Source organism: Castor canadensis, chromosome 2 (genome assembly GCF_047511655.1).
Source record: "Castor canadensis chromosome 2, mCasCan1.hap1v2, whole genome shotgun sequence".
Lineage (NCBI taxonomy): Eukaryota > Metazoa > Chordata > Mammalia > Rodentia > Castoridae > Castor > Castor canadensis.
Window position 1 is genome coordinate 195,741,088 of NC_133387.1, and position 25,843 is coordinate 195,766,930.

The window sequence follows — 25,843 nt, forward strand, 5'->3', positions numbered from 1 at the left end:
ACAGTCTACTTTCAACATCTGGACGTATATACTGACTGTAGATCATTGACCAATCAGGTCTATTAAATTTGCATCGTTTGGAGACTCACAGAATGCCTATAGGCATAAAATTGAGAGTGTGCTTCCAACACAACTTCTAACTGTTCCGCTTTGCCAGGACTGAGGAGTTAGCTGAGAGGCAGAGATACAATTTTTAAAACCAGGACAATTCCAAGCAAATTGTGATAAGTCATCCATTGCAGATACTACTTATATTACACTGACAGGGAATATTTGGCAACTTTACTAGATTAAAAGCACTGTAAGGATTTGTTTTATAGATCACATACATTTAAATCTACAAATATAGGAATTTTATTATTATCCGAGAACATATTTATTCTAAGTTTATGAAGATAATCCTCTCTATGTAATTCAGTGCATGTTTTTACATACAAACCAAGTAAAGTCTTAAGGAGGTGACAGATTCTCCAGCATGCCAGGTTACAGCTCATAGCACCAGGCAAGTACCAGAAATCAATTGCACTGAGGAAGCTCAGAACCTAACATGGTACTCCTCACATGGCAGGTGCCCTATTAGACCTTGGGGAATACATCGTTAGTGTGTCCCATGGGTAGTCAAAGTCTGTTTCCCCCAGCTCTGTATTCTGTATTTCATGATTCAACACTGATCTACGTTTTTTTAGTATTTTACTTTACATTTTTTCTAGTTCCTGTAACTGGACTTTTAAATTTTATAAAGATTAAGGCTCTAGTTTATATTTCCTTATCTCTCTGCTTAACAAAAGATAATAGCAAAGTTCTTAAAATGAATAATTTTTAATGAAATCAATGAGTACTAAGAGATTAATTGAATCCCTAGACATGACATAAGTGTAAAAGGGCAAATAAGTGAATAAATATAATTTTAAATTAACTATTGTCTTTACCTCAAGGGATCTTTGTTGTAAAGCTCTGATAGAGTAAGATTTCAGAGTAGGAACTGATGTCGTAGGATAAGCGTTCGATGAGTCTAAGTCGTTACTCACCTGCAATATCCTGTGTAGGTAATCATCATCTATTCTGTTTGGATGCCACATCAATTAACAGTAGAAAAATATGCCGTTTACACTCACATGAAGTATAACTACATTGGCTCCATGAGCTTTAACAGAAGAGGAAGTTATTGTGTAACTTTTTAAGTGATGCTCTTTTTCTCTTTTTATTAGTGTATATTAATTGCACAAAGAGGTTTCATTGTGATATTTACATAGATGCTTATAATGTGCTTTGATTGAATTAACTACCTCTATTACTCTTTCTTCTCCATCTTTACCTCTCTTTTTAAAACAATTTAAAGCATGTATATGAAGTACTTAATTATAATGATGCTTGATTAATAAAAGCCATTCTGATTAAAAATATTTTAAAAACTGGATACATAAAAGTGTTCTCCAAGAAAAAAAAAAGGCAGGAAAGGATGAAAGCAATCATGAGTGCACATTCACTGTTGAGATGAGACAAAGCCACCAAGTGTGCCCATCTTTGCAGCCCACTAAGTGGATCCCATGAGGAACAGACTGAATGTGCAAGACCGCAAGGCCACTTCTCCTGAAAGCAGCCCTTAGAAATTCTCAGATGGTGACAAAGGAAGCCAGGTGTGGAAACCAACTGGGGTTCAAAAGTTGGTTTGACTCAAACTCTCCTGTGGAAGAAGTAAAAATATTTTAGTTTTTAAATAATTTGCCAATGAAGAATAAAGTATTATGGATTTATAGCTAATCTGTAATTTCAGGCCTGTCCCCACCTACCAATTAAGATGGTATTTTAACTGAGAATCATTGGAAATCAAACTAGATTTCTGGATTTGTTTGGTTTTTGTGTTCTTTCTCTACCCATATTTTACTTCGTTCCTCTTACTTGGTTTTCCAGGCCCATGCTAACCATGGGATGTTAGCGCGGATTAGTATCTTCACCGAGGGTTTCCTGGTGCGAATGCCAGATCACTAATCATTTACTCGGGGGTTTTATCTACGGAGTGTGGGATGTCAGCCAGAGACCTTTTTTATAATTGGCTCTGCAAAATAAGTACAATGTTCTTGTAACTAAAAAGGTAACATTTAGTACCTGTGGTGAAGATGAATTCACACATAAAACCATCCATTTGTCTTTTTCTCTTTAGGGAATTTATTTCCCCCAAGAAACAAGAGAAATTTTATGACCTGCTATTTTAAGAGAGAGGTTAAGATTCTGTGTTCTGTTTAACTGAACATCATCAGTCATCCACTTGAACTGCAGCAGACTGCAGTGCTGTAGTCCTGAAGTGCAATGCTGATAATAATAGTGATTTTCTTTTAGGTACGATGGATATTGAAATGTGCACTACGTGGAACCTATGGTTTAATGGACTTTTAAAATAACTTGCTATTTTGAACAGGTTAGGTCTGTTTCTTCATGTGTCCTACTTTATTCTGACTTCTGTCAGGAAGAAAGAAAATGGAGATTTGTTCATTCTTCCTGCTACAGGAAGTAAATTCCCAATGGTGGACAATTATAAGCTATATGTTTAGAACCTGAGGAGACTAACTTATTTTTTTATTATCAGTGACGGACATTTTAGATGAACTTAAAGTGCATTTACTGCCTTACTTCTTATTAAAAACAACCTCTAAATTAATATTCATTTTTTTATACCAACATAATTTCATGAACACTGTTTTTGTTCTTATTTATAAGTATGTATTCTTCTACTAGATTATAATTGTCTTGAAGTCTGGACCTGGAACTTACTCATTTTCATATCTACAAAATCTTAGCTTAGTGGTTTCTTGATGAACAGTCAATAAATAGTATTGAGCATATTCTGATTACTTCTACTCTGTTGTAATTTTTTATTGGTAGTATTTTGGTAGTAGCCATACAATGAAACTTGATAAAAATTTGCATCTTTTGTATCTGGGTTTCAAATGTCAGGTAAAGAGGTTATACAGTGAAAAGAATTTGGCATTTGAAATCGGTCAGTATTTGGTGAGCTGTGGAACAGTATACCTTGGGGGGATGCATGTGTGAAATAGTTTTAAAATAATAAAATATATTTTTAAAAGAAATAGACTAAGCAAGGCTTAAAACATTTCTTCTTGTTTCTAGATGTTTTTGTCTCGATCGTTTGTATGTAAATGTGTAAAGAGGTATTCATACATATGTGAGTGTGTCTGTAAAACTGAATCCAAATATAAAATTCAGGTTGTTGTTTTAAAAAAATTTTTAATTATTGGCCTTTGGGTATTTGAATGTTTTCAATAACTCTGAGGCTCAAAGTCTCCATTCACAAAATGAGGTTAATAATAACTATTTTGAAATTTTATTCCAAGAATTAATCATAATAATATATGCAAAGTACCTTCATAGTGGCTGATTTACATAGAAGACAAGCAATGTATATTGCCTTTTACCAAAAGTAATATATTTAAGTATTTCATTAGGGCCTTTTCAAATGTACACAGGATTGCATCAAGATTTTAAATCCAAGAAACTTTTTAAATACTTTCTGATTTAAAACATTCATCAATAAAAGCATTGTTTCATTCAGTGTTTATTGATTTTTTTCTTTTGAGGTCATTGCCTTTCAATTCAATAAATGTGCTTTAATTTAACCATCCATTCACTCAAGTAAGTTGGAATGTGTCCAAAGGAACATGAATACCCAAACTTGTCCTTTGAATAGCAGCTGAAAAATCCGGTGAAAACCTTACCAGAAATAATAATTAAGGCAACACTGATTTCATATTTTAAAAGATCGCCTCATACCAAAACTATTAAATATGTTCTTGCCAGAAGGAAAAATGGAAATCAATTTATTGAAAGCTATGGGATAGAAGATTTCAGCCCAAAATACAAAAGAAATACACCTGAAATTGGTCCCAAAACATTAGAGCTTCCTCAAAAATGTGTTCCTCTGTGAAGATGGGATAGGTGAGGTGTGATTTCCCATCATAGGAACTGCCTTTTACCTTAAGGATTCTTAAGGATTCTGGCTTCTACTGACCAGACATCCTCATAGGTCATATACTAGACTTTTATTTAATGTTGGGAAATCCCATGAAATGTGAAAATCAGGCATGTTTTTTATCAACTGCATTAAAACTGAGTCTAGAAAAAGAGGCTTAGGATTTTTCATATTTTTATCTCTGAGAGAATTGTATTTTCAGTCGTGTTTCCTTATTTTCATAGACTTAATGCTTATCCCTACGTTTTCTCTGAATGAATGCCTTCCTTCTAATTTGTTAATTGCATTTGACCTGAGTGTTTATTTAGAAACTAATGTTTTGTCATTTGGTGATTTTTACCAGTTCCTCTAGATGTAAACCGTTAGGCAAATGTACATAGGATTGGGGAATGTGAATATAGGAATATCTATAAGACGAAAAAAACTGGGAGGTGAAAGGTAATGTCTGGAAGGAATGACGTAACTCTCTTTAAAAAGAGGGTGATTAATTTTACTAGGAATCAAACCAAAAATGGAATATGGTGGTTATAGGAGAGAAATTTTTAGTAACCCTTGGGAATGCTTCAACTAGCTTTAGATACTGTTAGGAAAATAGAATACCTTAAATATCCTAAATCATAATATAGTTTTAGCACTTGAAAAGTAACTCCTACTTTGCAAACAATTTAGAGGATTTGACTAAACAATGTAGAGCTGTATCAAGAAGCATATGCTTCTTACTTTGAGTCTACTGTTCTAAGTCAGTCCTGATGTCCTGAAATATTTTCCCCTGCATCTGAACCTTTTCTCTCAGGTGTTTTGGCCAAGGGCTGTAATTAAGAAGCTTTCATTTTTACAGTATCACTAGTAAGGGAAGATGGATCACGAGACTGAATGAAGCCTTGCAGACATTCTTCTCCAGGAGTTTGCAGATGTTATTTTAAAATTGACACCTTTTGCATTAAGTAGATATTTTTAATGGAGGTACTGCTGTTGAAATGTTGAAATAGTTATTAGTGTCTTGGGATATTCCTGCCCCCACCCTCCTCCACTCCACCATCACAACCACTGAGCCACCAAGTAGTGCTGCAGTTAAACAAAAAAATCTGATCACTGCTTGCTTTACAACTGCATTATCTTTGAGTGTAGGTAAAACAAAATTATTTTAGGACAACGAAGGAGAGAATGCTCAAATATGTCAAAAATAGCCGTGAAGAATGGGCTGAAGTGAGCAAGACTCCACGGGAATGGAGGGAAAAGAAAGATACAAAATAAGGAAATTGGTCTTCATGCCACCCCAGTTAATCAATTCAAGAATGTAATTGACCCACCATTTCTCATACCTGTCACAAAGAAAAAAATCTAAGAAAATAAACCTATTTCTCTGAGTATGAAAACGCTATTGCCTGGGCGTGGTGGAGCACATCTGTAATCCCAGCACATGAGAGGCTAAGGAAGGAGGGTCAGAAGTTCGAGAACAGCCTGGGCTACATAGCAAGAAACTGTGTCAAAGAAACAAACAAAAATGTTAGTGCTGATGTGATATTAGTTAGATGTTTCATAAAGTCTGCAGCAATGATTTTCTCAAGGAGTTCTTCCAAATAACAATCAATGGGACATCCTCCCTGTAATCTGACAGAGGCGGCTACTTTTCCTTTCTGTGGATTATCTGGAAACCAACTGGCACCCCCAGAGCCTTCCCAGGATGAGGTGCAGTGATTTGTGAGTAAGGAGAACGGAAGAGGAACCTAGATCAAGCAATCATGATTTACACAGTGACCCATGTGAGAACTCAGTAGGGAGCCCAGGTTTAGTTGTTACTGGTGTTTTTAATGATTACTTTGCCAGTGAGTTCACATCTTACAATTTCTTGGGAACTGAGGCTCCCGCAAGGTGGTGGTATTCTTAGAACCTGTTTCAGTGTATTTTTCGTCCTGCATCCATGACTGTATGTTTAATATTGTCCTCTACCTCCTTGTCTGAAGACTCTTCTTGCCCAGGGCCACTTACCAGCTTAGCACAGGAGGGTAACTCCCCCTCAGGAAGAAAGTAAGTCTGTGTGCCGGTGGTACCGATCACCAGGACGTTTTTCTTCAAATCGATGGAACACTGATGTCTCCTGAGCATATCCAGTCCCAGAAGGATATCCATGGGCTGCTCTTCCAGTATAGAGAAAGAACACTGCAAGAAATCGCTTTCGATCTGAATCTGAGCTAGATGGATGCGACCCATAATCATCTGCGTGCCCACTCCTTTTGCCACCCCAGCCCAGCGGCGGTCCATCAGCCTTATGATGTTACATCGCTCAGCACAAGTTTGGCTCATGATGGTCATCTGAGCCCCTGAGTCAACAAAGGCCTTCAGAGGATGTCCGTTTACTTTGCAGTTAATATAGAGCATAGCTACTTGTCCAAAACTCTCTGGAACCTCCTCCATGGCTATGTTCATGTTTTCTTCAATGTTCTGCTGCCGGATTTCTTCCTCAATTTTGGCCTGAGCTTCCCGATCAAATGGATCAGCAGTATAGAGGCGCAGTCTCTCTTGCTCTCTCAAGGTCCTTTCCCTTTGCTGTTCCATCAGGACCTGAGAGAAGGTATCCAGGTTTCCACTGAGCAGAGCTTCGGCCAAAACTGGGTTGCGTTCCTTCAACAGAGACAGGTCATGGGGATTGGACAGCAGCCTGCTGCGGATCAAGGTGGGGCTGTCCAGACCGTGGGCAGAAGCTATCTTCTCTCCGGAGGCCAAGCCATGCCTCAGCCGGGCGACTGATGCGCGGTGCTGGTGCCGGGTGCTTGATGTTCCAGGCACTGCGCCTCCGACTCCAGTGAAATCTACTCGAGGCTGGTTTGGGGTCCGTCCCAGGGGCCTAGATCCCACATTATCCTGTTGAAGTAGAACAACGACATCCCCGTCTTTGAGGCCATAGGAGCCCAGGGAGCAGTGGTCGTCTACCAGGAGTCGCTCCATATAGATGATCTGCGTCTCTTCTGCAGGGACTCCAGACTCGAGCTCACAGAGGACTCGGAAGTTGCAGAGCTCAAAGTCTGGGCTGACCTGGAGGGAGAAGGTTCGCTCTGAGAGGTCCCTCCGCACACAGTACACGTTGATCAGCATGGCATGGGTCCAGGAAAGCCAGGTGGGCAGAGAGCATGGGGTGGTTCACTGGCTGACTGGGGCTGGATCCTCTTGATGGCCTGGCTGGTTCTCCCCACTTGGTGTGTGGTGTAGGGCTCATTCACCACTCAGAGAGGCCCAGCCGCTTACCAGTCTGGGGGCCGCCTCTCAGCCTCAGTGCCAGCCTCTGGGCCCATGCAGCCTGGAAGGGACAAGTTCATTTGTATGTGTGAGGCTGGAACTTAGAATACCTGTTCCCATGGAAACCGACTCACTCCTGGCCACTAGGTTCTAAGACAAGCCCTTCAAAACCTACTTAAGACCAGTTGTGGAAAACAACATGTTAAAATTCATTTTGTTCATTTTAGAGTTGTATTCTATGTACTTTTACTTATTCACAAAACAGTGAGGGCTTGTTTCCTACATGGCAAGTACCAAACTATGTTCGTATTGGGACAGATATGTCCAACTGGGTGCCTGCCCTTGAGGACCTCACATCTGGAAGGGGATAGGTGGGTAGACAGGTAAATCACAATACTGGAGGTAAACACTTGTACAAAGACCTGGCTAGCATGTCACCTTTAGTGCTACTTATAGAAATCTAGAAGATGTTCGCTAAGGAGGACAAAACGTGGGTGTTGAAGGATGACCATTTGCTGGGTGAAAAGTGGTAAGAGTCACTCCAGACAAAAAGAATTAGATGAAGAAAAGCAAGATTTCTTGACAAGTCCTGTTATTTCTAAAGAAAGATGAGATGTTTAATGCAATAGGAGACATTTACACATAAATTTTAGTGGTTGTATATGAAACCAAAGAGAATTATTGGAGCCAAGCTACAAAAAGGCATATGACAATCCAGGAAGTTTAAGTATTGTCAGTTAGCAAGAATCAGAGGGAGAGGGGGGAAGGAAGGAAGGAAAGAATGAAGAGATTTGAGACTGGTGTTTGTGATTTTTAAAAAAAAATTTAGCTGACTTAAGAAAAAGGCATCTTACAGTATTTGGAGGGCACATTGTGGTAGGAGACCCACTTCAGAGGCTTTTTCAGTCATTCATAGAGGTAAATAATGACAGGACTCAAAGACCTAGGGAAGACTGCAGGTGAGCAGTGAGGAGGACAGGTGTTTCTTGGTTACAATGGACAGGGTGTGTCCATTTGCATGTCAAAGCGGCCGAGCAAATGGATAACAGAGTCTGTAGAAAGTGAGACCAAGTAGAAGTACACCACTGCTTGAAGTGATAAGTGAGAGGAAACTTTGAGCTAACTGTTATACCTCTCCCTTAGCAGAGACACCTGCTACCACCCCACCCCAGGCATTATGTGCACACACAGCCAGTGGAGCCTCTCAGGGCAAGGGTAAATTCCATCAGAGCAAATGGCTATTTTGTAGAAGTCCTTGCACACCAGTTATTTTGCATAAAAACGTTTTGTACAATAAAGAGCTCTTGGGTCCCTGGCTGACTCCTCTCACATGTACCTACTTATGAACCAAAAGATAGGCAACATCCTCTTCTTGAACTTTCTCCTTATGTAAAGATTTTTGGAAGGCCTGCACCATCTCATAGAGAGTGATAGTGCATCAGCCTACAGAATTTTTTTACTCCTGTTTCTCAAGTGTTTGTCTCAAATGAAAGATTATGTCTCACTTATTGCTCTGATTATCACAATATTGGTGTACTCGTATTAGTTTTTGTTAGAGATGTTGACTGAGTCAGTAAACACAAAGCATGTGGGTTCTGGGTTCTAGCGATTCACACATGAGTAAAGTTAAATGAAAACTGTGTTCTTTTTTTAATTTAATTTTATTTTTATTTTATTATTTTTACATTTACTTACATGTGTATACATTCTTTGTGCCACCTCCCCCCACCACCAAGAAAACTTAAGAGATAATAAGAAAGACATAGCATTTTTGCTAGTTTGAGATAAAGATAACTATACAGAGATTCCTAGCATTGCTTCCATGCACTTGTGTATTGCAATCCACATTGGTTCATCTCTACCAGACTTCTTCCCTACTTCTTGATCCCCTTCCTATAGTGGCCTCTTCCAGTTTAAGATCACTTTATTCACTCCTCTACAGTGAACACATTCAAGTTTTAGGTTTCCTTCCCTTTCCCTATTCCTCCCGTTTGCATTTTCCCCTTAGTCCAATAATATCCATGTCCAATAATATCACTGCATTTGTTTTAGGTCTATAATCCACATATGAGGGAGAACATGTGATTTTTGGCCTTCTGAGCCTGGCTAACTTTGCTTAAGATGATGTTCTCCAGTTCCATCCATTTACTTGCAGATGACAAGATTTCGTTCTTCTTCATGGCTGCATAAAATTCCATTGTGTATAAATACCACATTTTCTTGATTCATTCGTCATGTTGGCTGATTCATTCGTCATGTTGGCATCTTGGCTGTTGCCATAACTTGGCTATTGTAAATACTGCTGCAATAAACACAGATGTGAGGTGCTTCTGAAATAACTTGAGTCGTATTCCTTCAGGTACATCCTTAGGAGTGACATTGCTGGATCATATTGGCAGATCTATGTTTAGTTTTTTAAGAAGCCTCCATACTGTTTTCCATGGTTGTAGTACTAGCTTACATTCCCACCAGCAGTGTATGAGGGTTCCTTCAGTCTGTGTTCTTACAGGGGCTTCAAAGTCTGAAAAAGAACACAGGCATACACCCACAAATTGGGGAGGTAAAAGGACAAAAAACACCATGGAAGCCTGCACACATGGACAAAAGCAGTATCTGGAGAAGAAACTTAGAAGATGGCGGCGGGGAGAGGGGGAGCTAGAGGGTAGGGGATTTTGAACTGAGAAGGCTTCCAGAAAGAATTAGACCTAGGAAGATGACAAGGGGTTTCCTGTGCAGGGCCAGGACAGGAGGACAGAGGAAACAAAGGCTCAAGAACAGGATGTCCTGATTTATAGGCTTTAACTGGGAAAGACAGCACTTGGTAATGAGGGGTTTATTCAATTTTCAGGGGAAAAAAAAAAATCCAACATCAGAACTTCCCTATAGAAAAGTGTCAATTGTTTAGAATTATTTTTCACCAGTTACAGAGGTAGGAATAGACCTTTGGCCCATCAATTAAGTTACCCATTTTTTCCTGTGGTTCTTAGCATCCTACTAAGTTCATCACAGATTAGTAATGATTTCTCCGGAGTTGGGGACAACCATGAGGTCAGCCCTCACATGTTTACTGTCCTGCTAAAGAACAGATCGAGAAGCCAGTATTTCTCTTTTTAATTCTCCAAGTAGCTTTGAACAGTTTGTTCTTAAAACTTTATTAAGTTAGAGAGATAATGCTAGGCTTTTGTTTTTCAAATAGGAGATGAAATTTTTTTTGTAGGATAAGGTTTTTTTCTTTATTTTTTGGTAAAGCAAAATTGAGGGTTCACATTAAAGGAAACTAACATCTTTTTTCTCATATTCCCGTTGCCTGGATACTAAGCATTAGGAAACTTTACACAATATGTTTCATTATCTTGCTGCAATTCTTTATTTTTGTGGTGTTTTGCATTTACATGGTTTTGTGTCTTTACCTTTTTACTAAGAATGCACACTAGGAGGCAAAAATCCTCAAGGTCTGGCTAATTAACTCTTCCCGTGTCACAACTCACAGAATGCCAGGATTGGCAGGAGTGCTCTGGACCTTCAGGTCCAGCCACCCACCCAGGCCTTAAACCTTTGTTGCAAAACAGCTGGGATCAGAAAAGTAAACTATCCCCCTGGGGCTGTTCTGTACTTCTGTTTTATACACTGTTGGTTCTTTCATGTTGCTGAGCACCACTGGTGATTCAAATGCCATATGCCTACTTCTCTTAACTCAAAATTTTAATTAAAAACCTCATCCAATTATATAATAAACATGGAGATCATTGGGAGGGTATGTATATAAATACTCCTGAACGCGTTGTAACGTGAGTCCTTGTTGCACAGGCTGCTGGCAAAATGGTGTCTGCCTTATCTAGGAGTGTTAATCTAGGAAGCTGAAGGTTATTGCAGCTTTTCTTGAGCAGTTTTTTAAATGTATTCCCTGACTTTTCTTACTTGGTAAGTGCAATATAAGAACATAATTGAATCTTTCTTTGATAAGTGAGACTCCTGCAAGGTCTCAGGGCTATCACTCAGAAAATCAATTCTCTTTGTACAGCCTAAATACCCAGAAAAATAGAGATGTGGTGATGATTTCATACTAACTAAGTAAATAACTTCAAAGTTATTTTTTGGAATAACTGCACTGTGATGCCTTTTATAATTTTCCTCTGTCTAAAAACTTAATATGTCAACAAAAATCAGATAATTGATGACCCCACTTAGGGAGTCAGTTGATGTTTAAAATACTGTCTGTTGCTTTACAAGGCAAAATAAATGTGGGGTTTATTTTTGTGAAAAATAGAGTAATTGAATAGATGTCATTATGTAATATATACAATAATATACAAAAATTAAACCATGCTAAGTGCATGTATTGTTTGCTCTGTTGTAATTCCTTCTTTTAAATAAGTCCCTGGTATTATTTTTAAAGTATAATCAAGATTTACTAAGACAGTTAAACCGTCTCTTGAGATTTTTCAATGCAATTTAGGAAAGATGTAGAATTTTTAAAGTCATGGCATGAGAATAAACAACTAAGTTTTGTACTGCTCTTTCATTTGCTTTATAACAATACAATAAGTTAGGCCAGAACAGTCATGAATGGGCAGCATATATTTCATAAAATAGCTATTTGATAGATATATTTAAAAATGAAAAGGCTTACTATTGTCCATCTTTAAAGTTTAAACACCATACTAAGGCTGGTAAAATAAATATATGAACAGATATGTAATTGAAGAAACTTATAAAACCTAAGAATGTAGTTCAAACTGCTAAAAACTCAGTGGTTTCTCTACTCTGTAAGGAGACAAAAGGCACACACACACACACACACACACACACAAGTGAGGGATAGAGACAGAGACAGAGGACACAAGTGACACAATACATTTTCAAATGCATTAAAAGTACAATTAAAGATTGTGTCATTCACCCATAAGGAATATTTTCATGGTGCACTTTATTTATTGCTGTATTTTATAAATTACTAGTTTGAACACTGTATCATAAAACAGCAGTTTTAGTTACATATGGCATGTCAAAAATTTATAGTAATATATTAATAACTTTTGACATTTTTTAAAATACAGATTTTCTAAGTCTCTGTGTGTGTACATTTAAAGAATATTTGCTCCTAGGAATTTGTGCCCCATGGTACCTTCTATTGTCCTAATCATAGTATAAAAATTACCCTGAACTGTGGGGTTCATGCCTTGTTATTGAAGGCCTGAAGATTATTTGTAATTTGTGAAATAAACATTTATATTGTGATCTATAGCTAAAACAGGATAAAAAAGATTTACGACTTTCAGTGTAGCTTAGAAAAGATACATCGTACTACTGTTCCTGCAAACATGGTACCGACCACAGGGACTTAAGTTGTGAATTCACCTATGATTGACACAAGTCAATGCCAGATTTTTTGTTTACTACTTTATATTGACTTGTAATTATCTCATTTGAAACTTGTTATCACTACAGTGTAGAACTACTAATGTGCTCTATTCAATGTTCAAATACAGTATAACTTCATCAGAACTCTTATTTATCAGAACACTAATGCTAGTATCCACAGGAGTTCACCATTGCATTTAGGTCATCGTGTGTTATCCTGAATATGAACTAGTTCTCTCTCATGTAATACTGATATTCAATCAATGAACTATCACCTGCTGAGCACATTTCAGGTGCCTGTCTCTTCTAAGATTGTTGATAGGAAAAACGTATATCTTTGAGCATGTTCCTTAGTCTCCAACAGCAATAGTGCACATAGGCGAAAACATCTGTAAGAGAACCATGACAAGGGGACCTGAGGAGCCGCGCCTTCATTAAATCTTTATCAGACTTTCATTTTTAGAAGTTTTATCTCTGTTTCATTAAAACAATTTGTGAGATGTTTCCTCCATTCCTTTTTCTGATGCCAGATATCTCGCTTGCCCTGTTCAACATTGAAAGCTCCAAGCCTCCTGTCACAGATCTTGATGGTGACATGTGCCCAGAAATGTTTGAATGAATGGCAAAATACAAACCTCCACACTGGACAAGAATCCACCGAAAGCGGTAGCACTAGCATCCTTCATCCACCTCTATGAGTCCTTTCTTCTCGATGCCAGACAAGGCTGCTGAGCTTTGAAACTACTATTTTCTATTTAGTTCTAATTTTTCGTAAGATTTCTAGGCTTTGGTGTTCTTCGTCTTCCCTTCGGATGTAGTTCTAGTGGGAAATATGTAGAAGCCGTCATCATTTGACCGCAGTATGTGTACTGGTGGTTGTAGATGTGTTCAGCATTTGTAAGATTAATTACATTTCCTGCCATTTAGAGATGATCTCAGAAACATGTCAATAATTTCTCATAGTAAATTCTTAATGACCACCTCCTAGGACCATTGCAGAGAGCTAAGGACTTTGTAATTGGAGTTACTTCATTTAATAGAAATTAAGGAGTTATGATAAATGTTGCTTAGAAGTGAAAGATACTTGTGTGGGGTAGAGGGCAAGGAGTGGATAGAACTATCTAGAATCATCACCAGAGAAAGTGTCTGTGAAGTAGACCTGGAAGAAGATTCTGTCATAGCCACAGTGAAATCATAACCCCCTGGCTCCAGGAAAGAATGCTTTCCTTGGTGTATCATATTGGTTGTTTCTCCTCACATGCATGTATACTTCATTGCCCATGCTTTTCCTGGTAGATATTATAGCCCCATGGATGCATTAAGGTGGTAGGATTGGTGAATAGGAATAATAATCTAAACCTTCTCAAAATAGTCTAAGCCTCCCACTCCAATATTTACCCACAAACAAACAGAAGTAATGCCTGTGTTTCCTTATGATGGTTAAGAAGTACTTGTTATTTCATAAGGAAAAGCTCATCAAGGGCCCTGAACTGAAATTTGAATATGTGTTTTTCTCAGTTCACTTCATTGCTACAGAGTTAGCAAAGACTCCTTCAGACTTTGGCATTATATTGCCCATCTGTCATTGCTTCTGGTATTCTTTAGCTATGGGGATATTTTATTGGGAAAATAAGTACAGGCCTTATGAGGAATTTCCAAAAATCCTAGTAGGTGCTTTTATTGTGAATATATATAATTACCGAATACCATACTTTAATTTTAAAGAGGTATTAATGGTGTGATACAATTATGGTTAATATAATACAAAACTTTCCTCAAAGCAACCATTTTGCATGTTATCCACACATCTTAGGGCACAGAGGAACAGTGAGTGGTCCACCCAAACAGGAAGGGCCTGATGCCTATAGCCAACAGTTGGCACTTCAGAAGGTAGTATAGGACAAGGCCACTTCATATGTGGTGATACATTGTGTCTGTCTTTGTAGAATAGCTATATATTAGCTTCCTGGTAGGACTGAAGTATATTGAAAGATCTCAAATAAAAAAGCCCATTGCAGCACAACACGATCATTTGGAAATTTTATGAATTATATGCATAATAGGTGATGTTTCTACAACTGTCTCATAAAAGACACAATTTCCAGATTTTTTTATGTAGCTTTCTCTGTTCTAAACAGCTTTTGAATTAATTGATTATTGTGGTAATTAGCATGGGTAAAGCCCATCTGTGTATAAGACTTAACTGTATTCCAACCATGAAAATGAGACAAAAAGCTTGATAAACCTAAGCTTCATTTTTTTAAGATAACTAAAAGATAAGTCAATTCACCTTCTATTTTTCTTAGAAAAATTAAGTTTAGCAGCCTGAAAACAAGGAGAGTTCATAGAGCATCTAACTGACAACGGGTGCAGGTCCACAGAATTTCCTTTTTATTGTTAGAATGGTTTGGGAACATTAATTTGGGCTGCCTCTGTTCTGAGACGTGAACTCCCTCAACCATCCTCTGCATCTTGACCATTTTCATTCCACTTACAAGTATTTCACTCAGTCATAACATGTGCTTAGCCATTGATACAGTCGTGTTTACTCGGGATTGGTAAAGTATTCCACTGACTTCCACACTGAACTCACTTTGGAGGCCTCCTGAGGAAGAGAACTAATCACAGTAACTGCGTACTCTGGCTTTCAATATCAGGTACCCAGTTTATGACATTGAGGAAAAAGGAAGTAATATTGTTGATTTTTTCCTTTACAAACTGTAAATGAAATGGAACAAAATGTCTCAGGAAGCCCTAACAAAACTGTTTTTGAGTCATTTATTTTTCTGCATTCCCTTTCTTTGGGGAACACTTCAAAACAAAGCCCTATTAACTTTAAACAAATGCTTGATTTTATTTCATGTACTTACAGCCGTGATTTTCATCTAGAATCTAGAGTTGTGGTGACTCCCTCATGCCTGTGGCTAAGAAACACTGGACCCAATGTTCCAAGTGTGATCGTAAATTGCTATTCACGCTATATGAAATAAACTGGCATTACATTGATATCAAAAAGAGAAGCTCTACCAAAGTTGACATGTCTGATATTAAAATTGGACTCTAAGACTATTTCTTTATAGAAAGTTTAAGAAATATCAGCTCCTGAATTTGCAGTAAACCAATCTGAAAAACAAGGAACCATGACAAAATCAAGTAGGAGTAATGTGGTTTGTAGGAATGGATATGTAACCAATTTATTCAGCAGTCAACCTCAGGTTTCTACACTCCTTGTTAAAGTCCCAGGAAAGATCATTCTTTCACAGAATTGAATTTTTCATCTAAAATGAGTAGGACAATCCTAGACATAAGACATCTCATTCAGATAAAAGATACATTTTGCTATACTTTTAATATAATAGGTTCTAAACCAATCACTCCTCACCAAGAAGACCATGGGGTTTGTTCTTTGAAATACTGACTCAGTATGCCATCGTGACCAAAAAACTCAACAAAATACTAGTATCTTTAAAAAATAGTAACAAAAATGTGAAGATATGCTATTCTATCCTTGTATAAAATGATGGTAATCTATGTGTACAGTTCTGGAAAAGCATTCTTCACCCCACTCCCAGCACATATACTAGAATTGGACAAAATATTCAGATCAATGATGTAGAAAGCCTGTGTGGCTTTGAAGACAGAAGAATAGAGTTTAAGTTCTGTGGATTTGTTGCAAATTACCTGCATGCCCTTGGACAAAGCATTAATTTTTCTGAGTCTCACTATCCTCTTATGTAAAATGGCAATAATGACAGTAATCTCTTTTCTTTAGGATTTGGATGTGGACTCAATGGGTAATTTGAATTTGTCTTGTAAATAGAAAAGCACTCCAAGCAAAGTATTTTTTTCCTCATATGAGTAAAAACAGTAATTAATCACCTAGAAAAGTAAGAAGAAAGGATAGAATTTGTCAATTCTCAAGAAAACTCCTTGACTTGGGGTGGATACTGTTGTGGTGTTACATCTGTCACTTTGCCCTTCAGCCTTGCTTTCCTAGAAGCCCTGGGCAGTTAGTAGTTAGACATGGTCACCAAATCAAAAGCAGGAAGTGTCCTTCAAAATAGGATAGGTATATTATTTTAACAGTGTATTCAAGGTCACATTTAACCATAAGCAGTCTGCAGTGTGTTCTTGGAGATTAAAGAGGTAATAGACAACCAGGTTCCTCTTAATAAGATGTTTACAGGGATATTGAGCAGACAGAACACAGTGAAAAGACAATTCACTCATCAGAGTGAAAAAGTTGAATATTGGATCCAGTTAGGATTGCTTATATTTTGTGCAACCAGACTGTTGGGATTGTCGTCAAGAATATAAACATGACATTTCTTATGAATTATGATTTGGAATCACTGTTATAGATGATTGGTTGGATGATCGAAGAGAGAGCCTAATGACATAGGATACTTCAGGGTGTAAGAGCTGAGCAGAAGCAAAACTCAGAGTGGCTGTCCAGAGTCCTTTGGACTGGATGGTACAAGTATGAGGCCATGACTAGAGGACTCCTCTAGTCAATTAGCAGCAGACACCTGGAAGGTCCCTCAAAGAACAGGGATTTTGGCAGAGGTCATCCAACCAGTGGTCCTGAAACAACAGACGGAGTCTCTTAGAGCAGAAGCATAAATCTTTTTGGTGATATACCTCATTAGCTAATTTATTTTTTCACACTCAATATGTTCATAAGATATAAAATGATAGAAATAATAAATGAATCAGTTGAAATAAATACAAAGAGAATTTCTTGTATTTTCTTCCTATCTTTATCAATGTGTCTTAAGCTATACGAGCCTCACTTTTGAGACTATTAGAAGACAGTTATTCTCTGATCCTTTAAAGAATGGCCAGGGGCATGAAGAAGAACGAAATGTTATCATTCGCTGGTAAATGGACGGAATTGGAGAACATCATTCTGAGTGAGGTTAGCCTGGCCCAAAAGACCAAAAATCGTATGTTCTCCCTCATATGTGGACATTAGATCAAGGGCAAACACAACAAGGGGATTGGACTTTGAGCACATGATAAAAGCGAGAGCACACAAGGGAGGGATGAGGATAGGTAAGACACCTAAAAAACTAGCTAGCATTTGTTGCCCTTAACGCAGAGAAACTAAAGCAGATACCTTAAAGCAACTGAGGCCAATAGGAGAAGGGGACCAGGAACTAGAGAAAAGGTTAGATCAAAAAGAATTAACCTAGAAGGTAACACCCACACACAGGAAATCAATGTGAGTCAATGCCCTGTATAGCTATCCTTATCTCAACCAGCAAAAACCCTTGTTCCTTCCTATTATTGCTTATACTCTCTCTACAACAAAATTAGAAATAAGGGCAAAATAGTTTCTGCTGGGTATTGAGGGGGGGGAGAGGGAGGGGGCGGAGTGGGTGGTAAGGGAGGGGGTGGGGGCAGGGGGGAGAAATGAACCAAGCCTTGTATGCATATATGAATAATAAAAGGAAAATGAAAAAAAAAAAAAAAAGAATGGCCAGGGGACAAACTTCCTTCTGGGATGGTAAAGGTTAGGATCAAAATAAGAAGACAGAGAATATATAGCCTTGAGAGCCACTGCAGGGAACCACACCTGTGACACACACTCATAGGTGGAGAGCAGCTTCTCCTTAGGGTACACTGCAGGGAAGGTCAGAAGACAGTGCTACAGCCACAGTCAAAAATTTGGGAGCAAATGCCACCAGTGTAGGAGCAGCAGGAGCACAACTCTGCATATCCTCACCTCACCATCTATTGTCTTAGCAAGTGGAAAAAATACACAGTGCATCTGAGAACCTGGGGAGAGTCCATTCAGTATCCAGCAGTCAGATGAGGTCAGCAGATGCAAGAGAATGAGAATATCAAATTTAAGACTTCTCCTCTGCCCTTTAGGGGCTGAAAGTTGATCCATTCTTAGGCAGACAGTACAAGCGAGTGAACAGCACTGTGACTTTGAGATGCTTGTGTTTTTAAGCAAACACTGCTGCTCATCTCCCTGAGCCCACATTTATGTTTCTGTAAATGCTGACAGCTTCCCATTTCCTTTGGGGTGGTGCCTTGTGTCTTTGTTTCTCTTCCCTGGGGAACTTGCTCAGACCTCCTCAGTCTGGAGCGTCCTGGGACTTTCAAGTCTCTCCAGAACAACTCTCTTTTCTGAGTAACAAAGAAAGATGACTTGCATCTCAGTTCTGATTCTGAGAAGAAACAAGCCATGGCTGAATTTGGCAGGTTGGGGACTCTTACATGTTGCATCTATTGTGTTGTTTGTTTTTCTCAACTCAATTCTTCTAGAGTCTCAAATAATTCATGTAGATTTTATAGAAAGATAAACACAATGGATTTACACCTAGCACCATTAATTAAAATCTTGGTGACTGGATCGGGGTTTATTGAAGGTGTGTGGTTTTCATTAATTTTCATGTTCTGTAATGTTGCCAGTGTTCTCAGAGCAATGTTCTCTGATGCTCTGGATGGGCTGATTCCGATTCCAAAGTGTATTGGTAATTATACTATGTAATCAAACATGCCAGGAAGATAATTTGGCATAGGTTTTGGGGATATGGACTTTAGATATACCATGGTTTGGTGTCCCACTTCGAAACTTTAAGTTCTGTGCATAGATTTCTTTTCATTTCAAAGAACAATTTCAACATTGATATCTTGTCGATGCCTGAGAAATCCACCTGGCATTGATTTGAGGACTTGCTTTACAGCATCAATCACTTATGACAATAACTTACGCTGAGCAGTGTAACTTGGTAAGGGCAGCTTCCATATTCTGTCCACAACTTCTCAAGATCAGTTCTTCAGTAGAGATTATACGAGTTGACACTGATGTGTGCAAATAGGTAATTTGTATGCACATTTTTGACAGAGGCTTAAGTGTCTCTCATTGTTCTGACAATATTAGCAAACATTAGAGAGACACTGCTTTTAGTGTAAGTTCTTTGTATGCCATCCAGTCAACTTACTGTGTTTTGTGAAGAAAATTCGTTCTTGCTGACCATTTATTCTACATATGCAATAGAGTGCTTGTCCAAGCATGTGTGACACCCTGGGTTTAATCCGCAGTGCCACAAAACAAAATAAAAACAAATAAAAATGTTGAGATTATTTTACACATGCAATATGGGTAGAAGTGTGGTAACTAATGAATAAAAGTATCGTTTCATTTTTTCATTGCATCATATCACACTAAATGCCAAATTGTGTATTTTATGATGCTTATCAGGGTCTCAGAAGAAAGAAATGCTTCAGTCATGAGTCTTAATTAATATTAGGCATGTGGCACACATGTTTAGCTTTAAAAGAGGTTTAGAAAAGTAGAGATTTTGAAGAGATTTTTAGGATCAACTTTAGTCATTGTGTTCCAAGTTTGTATACCTTTTTTCTTAAATGAGTGATGTTTGTATATTAAAATCTGGCTAATGTTAGAAACAGGGGTTGTAGCAAATTCAGTCTGAATTTGGCTTTTAGCCATTACAGGGAAATAGTTCCTAAGAGAAGTTCAGTGGTATATAAGACACAATAGGCTTTTTGCCAACCTGTAAAATTCCATTTGAGAGTCGGAGGAAATAATAGGAATTCATTGTCAGAAGACAAATGCTGAGCATCTGTGTCTCATGGATCGTCACACATGTGTATTTAAGCTTTATGGCTGCATAATGTGTTTGGTAAAAGATAGGACATTTCTGAACAATGAGCTGTCTTTATGTGATAATAAGACTGGACAGTAAGAGAAATGGTGCAATTTACTATGAATGGATCAATAGTTGCTTTTATATACTAAAGCAGGAACTATTGATAAAAGAATGGTCAGTGCCATCTTTTTCTCCCTGGTACTCAAAATCAACATGCCCACTAGAAGTGTTTCTACAATGATTAAGTATGTCTGTCTTTGGTACATGGAGTGAGAAGAAGCTTCACCTTAATTGCAGAAAAAAAAAATTGAAGGTTTTGAGACCAAGTGCTCCCTGAGAAGAAAGAATGACTGACATTCCATCTGAGATGCATTGAACCAAGAAGTTTCTAGTTCACAAAGATGTAAATAAAACTATGCTCAGAGGCATCTTTGTTGCTTATCACGCAGGTGTTATTTACTGGAAATTTTGGTTCTTAATTATACCTTTTTCCAGAAGATACTCAAGGTCATAGTTGCAGCAGATTTTTAATTATATACAAAGCTATAAAAAGTGGAACATTTCACCCTGGGGAGCTCCCCCTTCCCTGCCCAAAATGATTGTAACCATTTTATTAAGTGAGCTACCACAGAGTTTGGCATGGTTGCTAAATCAAAGGTTTGTGTATATGTTCCATTCCTTTGGGCAATATTCATTTTTGAGTATCTGGAAGAACAAACCAATAAACCCTCACCAAAATAACCCACAAGCTTTACATTTTTATATAGTTATTACCCACATGTTATCCAAGAAACTTTAACAACAACGACAGAAATGGATTATACATTCAGTGTGTGTTTGTACATGAAACATAAAAATTAAAATATTTCTTAAGGTTCAAATATATGCACTAAATTTTGGCTTAACATAACAAAAACAAAAAGTGAAATGAGATATTGTGACGCTTTTATTTTTGTCAAGTTGAAGGTCAAATTTGTCCTTTCTCACAGTATGGTTAGGACCAAGTATTTTGGAAGTCAACCTTAGAAAACCCAAGGGGTAAAATCCATCACTTATTAGTGTTACAGAAAGTATATATTACAGTAATAAGACCCATCTAAGAAATAATTATGAAAGCAGTTGTGTTTGTTCCATCTGTTCAGAGACTACATATACGAATGTAGCTGTCTCTTTAAGGATGGTAAGTAATACTAACCTTAAACACTCCATTAAGTCAGAACTTGAATAGAAAATACAAGAAATAATAGAAGATCAACTGAGTCCACACTGTGGAATAAAACTCCACTTTACCTAATATAACTATTTAATTGTCATTTTTCCTAAAAAGACAAGTACTTGCCAGGTAGTCTAGGATAGCCCTGAATTTGCACTACTCATATCTCAGCCTCCCAAGTGCCGAGATCCCAAGTGCATGCCACCATGCCCAGGTCCTAGTATGACCAAGCCAAATGAAGAGTATATTTTAATGTATTTCATTCTACATGCATTCAATTATTAGCTTAAACTCCTATCTTTTGTTAAATAATTACATTCTCCTGTTATATCCCAGTTTGAAATATTCTTCTTTCAATAACAGAGCACTGTCCTTTGTATATTTCATTCTGTTTTTGTTAACTTATTTTATTTATATATTTTTCATACCAACCCAAATAGAAAGTAAGGAAACATGCTCCTTTCCTTGCATCAGAGCCTTGAAGAAAATTCTCAGCCTTGTGAAATCATGTATTTTTAACCCCTGCATGAACACACTACTCATAAGCCTAGTAGTCATGAATTTAAGCTGTGTAACAACCATTCCAAAACTCAGTGGCTTAAAATAGAAAAAAAATTTTTTTCCTTTCTTGAACCTGGGGCCAAGTAGGGTTTGAGAGACATAGACTAGCTTGGATGGTATTGGGCCTAGGTGTCATACTGGATCAGATCTTCTCTCTATGCTTAGCCTAAGAGGCTACCCAGTGTACTGTGCTTTTCGTGGAAGTAGTAGAAGCACAAGAGAATTCAGTAGGAACACTGGATGACTCCTAAGATTTAGGATAAGAATTAGCCTAGCAGTGCTGCTGACTGCATTTTCTTATCCCAGACAAGTCACATTCCCTACCCCAGCAACAATGGGGAAAGAAAATAAAGTTCTTGACTCTAGACCAAGCGCTACAAAGTCACATGACAAGGAAGGTGGAAACTATGGAAAGATGAAGTAGAAGAGTCATGAAATCTACCACACATGCTCTTGACAGTTAGCCCCAGAAAAGTGCCCTTTTCTCTCCCTAAACAATGCTGTGTGAGGGAGCTCAAGAGTAATCCTCTAGCTAATAAAATGACTAGTGATTCTGTAGATTAGAGTGAAGACAATGAATTCATCCCTAGTTTTCTCAAGATCATTGCAGTTCAGGTGTGATCTCTGGGCCTTTGTCATTGCATGAACCTTTTATTTTTATCCTATAACAAGATAAGAAATCTATACCAAATGTAGATTAACTGTGGCCCTAATCTACTTGTTTGCTAAAATTGTTTTTCATAGAAATCCATGAAGAAAGCAGTTAATTTTTCATTTTTTTATTTCTGAATTATCAAACATTAATAATGTGAGGGAATTTCATGGTGATAATTCTATAATGTGTGCAGTGTACATTGAACAGGTTTACCTCTTCCAAAATATTGCCATTCCCCATTTCACTCCTATCTCCTTTTTCAAACATGGCTTGTTGGGTTTCATTATATTGTCTTAATATAATATATATATATATATATATATATATGTAGCATGATTCTGTTCCCTATACCCCTCAATATCCTTTCCTTTCCTCTTTCCCCCTCCCATTGATTCCCCCTCCAGGAAGTCCCCCATATGTATTCATGTCCTATTATTACTATATTATCTTCATCATTTTAGGTCTGTGTTCCACAAATGAGCAAAAACATACAATATTCAGCCTTTCGAGCTTGGCCTATCTCACTCAGCATGATGAGCTTGCTCCATCCATTTTCCTGAAAATGACATAATTTCATCATTTTGACTGAGTATATATTATATTTTTTACTTCATCCCTTCATCATTTGTTGGGCATTTTGGCTAATTCCACAATTTGGCTATTGTGAAGAGAGCTGCAATAAAACAGGTGTGCAAGTATCTCTCTTGTATATTGATTTATACTCCTTCAGATATGCACCCAAGAGTAGTATGATAGGGTCATAAAGTAGGTCTACTTTTAGTTTTGTGAGGAACCTTCATACTTATTTCCATAGTGGTTGCACTGGTTTACATTCCCGCCAACGGTATCTCCTCAGTAGCATATGTCGTTTGTTTTCTTGATCTGCCTGGGGCAAGGTGGAATATCAGTGTGGTTTTGACTTGCATTTCCTTTATGGCTAAAGATGTAGAACATTCCTTCATGTACTCATTAACCATTTATATTTCTTCTTTTGAAAACTCTCTATTCAATTCATTTGCCCATTAATTAATTGAATTATTTGTTCTTTTGCTGTTTATTTTTTGAGCTGAAAGCATTTCACTTTAATTTTGAACCTGGATCAAAGTCCTTATCACATAGTAGACAGGTATTTTGAGTAGTACTACAACTTATCTAGAAAAATAAATCCCTTAACCCAGAACTTCATTTTTCTACTACCTATAGATTATACCAGTCCCCATAATTGATGTTAACAGCGTAATGAATTTGATATATTTATATTGACATTTCTGTCTACTCAAAATCATTCCATTAGCAGTACAGATTTATACAGAGTATAACATGGTATTAGGTTAGATATAAAATTTGGCATTTACATGAATGAATGACAAAAGTGAAGTGAAAAATACGACCATTTCCTCAGCCTATTATTTTTGTTTTGCTTTGTTTTGAGACAACTTCTTACTACATACCCCAGGCTGGCCTAGAACTCATGATCTTCCTGCCTCCACCTCCCAAGTGCTAGAATTAGAGGCATGTGCCACTCATATTTTCAGAATAGAGACATTTTCCTAAATCTAAATATAACATTATGTTTTCCATTATCTTTTAGAACGTAGTCTCACAGCACTTACTGTGTTCCTTGATATGTATGTCTGTGGTACCTGTTCAAAATACAGATGTGATAAAATAATTATTACTATTAATATTTATATGATTTATCATAGGTATTGTCTCATTCTTGTTAGATTAAAATTTTTTAATTTTTTAATTTTAATTTAGAAACGATCAATAAATTATTTGAAATACTTTGGGAGAGATTAAATGGATAAAATCCAGTCATACTTTATGGAGTTTGTATTTTTAGTGTATTATGTCAGACAGTCACAGTCATCTCAAACTTATTAGAAAAAAATTAATGAAAAAGCTCTAGGGCCTAACATTTCTAGAAATAGTGTCAAGGAAAGACAAATTTAAAATATTAAATATATGTCTCCATTTCTGCATTTTATTATGTGTGTTACTTCTGTTTGCTGAAGCAATAAATCATTTTAAGAAACTGCCTCTCCATTCTCTTAACTAAAAAATGTTTGCTGCTTGGAAATTCATTTGGTATTTATTCCTTAGTGTTATTTTTCTGTGTGTCTGTTTAGCTTAGTGACATTTCTAAACTGCTTCATACTTGGTAAAACATTTCCACATTTTTCAGGGTCCTTATAGCACCCCCAGGGAGAAGTTAATGCTATCACTATTTTGCAAATAAAGAAACTGACACTTAGATTAGATGATTTTTACCAAAGGCACAAAGCTTCAAAGTAGTAGAGAACACTTCATTCAAACACATTTTTAAAGAAAAAACATCCATTCATGTTAGCTCTTCTATAATAAGAATGGCAAAGGTTACACTTATGTTTGACCATTTATCCCCTATGCTCAGGACAGATATTAATAATTTTAGATGACACTCTTTTAACACTAATTCAGAAAGAGTCACAATTTGGGGGCATTCACATTCAGGATTAAGTATGTTTGATTCTTCCATCTCAGTATTTTGTTAAGACCTATGTGTTATATATCTCTGCCCCCATAACATCTACCACTGAACTTTTCACAAAATAAATACTAAATAAATGTTCAAATTTTATGGTTAATCGGATGAAAGTAATAATGTGCTAGAATTTAGTTTACTTTAAGGAATTTTTCTCTCTAATCATTATTGCATAATTTTGTCATAGATGTTACTGCCTCATCTGTGCCAGGCACTGTGTTAGGTAGTTGAGATTCAGGATGAAATCATCTATTGAGCTGTATCATATGTCAGCTCTGTGCTAGGGGTTGGATATATAATATTGAATAAAGCAAACATAGCTTTTGACCTTGTGGACCTTATGGACTGCTGGAAGATCCAGTCATGAAACAAAAAAATCCACACAAAAAATATGAAGGATAAAGTATGCTTAAGGAAAAATAGGGGAAAGAGGAGTTCTCCTAAAGGGGAAAGAGGAATTTGCCTAGTAATGAGTAGAAAATGAGCACTCTTTGCAGTGCACGTGGGAGGAGGTCCTGAAACAGGGAAGAGCTCAGAGCAGTGGAGAACATGTATGGTCACTGCAGCTGGAGGAAAGGAAACAAGGGGAGATCCACATCCCTTTCTCTCAAAGAACTTCAACATCTAGTAGGAGAAAGAGACCCTAATTAACAACACTAAAGCTATACAGTCTATTGAATGA

The 25,843-nt window shown here is 37.3% G+C and overlaps 2 protein-coding genes across 3 annotated transcripts in view; one reads left to right on the forward strand and one right to left on the reverse strand.

The window, feature by feature from the left end:
- Positions 1–25,843, forward strand: part of Pdgfd (platelet derived growth factor D) — a 230,893-nt gene that overhangs the window by 116,805 nt on the left and 88,245 nt on the right. The window lies entirely within an intron of this gene.
- Ddi1 (DNA damage inducible 1 homolog 1) lies at positions 5,670–7,078 on the reverse strand. Its single transcript, XM_020153225.2, has one exon. The coding sequence runs from the start codon at positions 7,076–7,078 to the stop codon at positions 5,882–5,884; it is 1,197 nt and encodes a 398-aa protein (XP_020008814.1). The 3' UTR covers positions 5,670–5,881.

Excerpts from the sequence above, each read along its gene's own strand:
- Ddi1 (XM_020153225.2), bottom strand. The coding sequence starts at position 7,078 with ATGCTGATCAACGTGTACTGTGTGCGGAGGGACCTCTCAGAGCGAACC.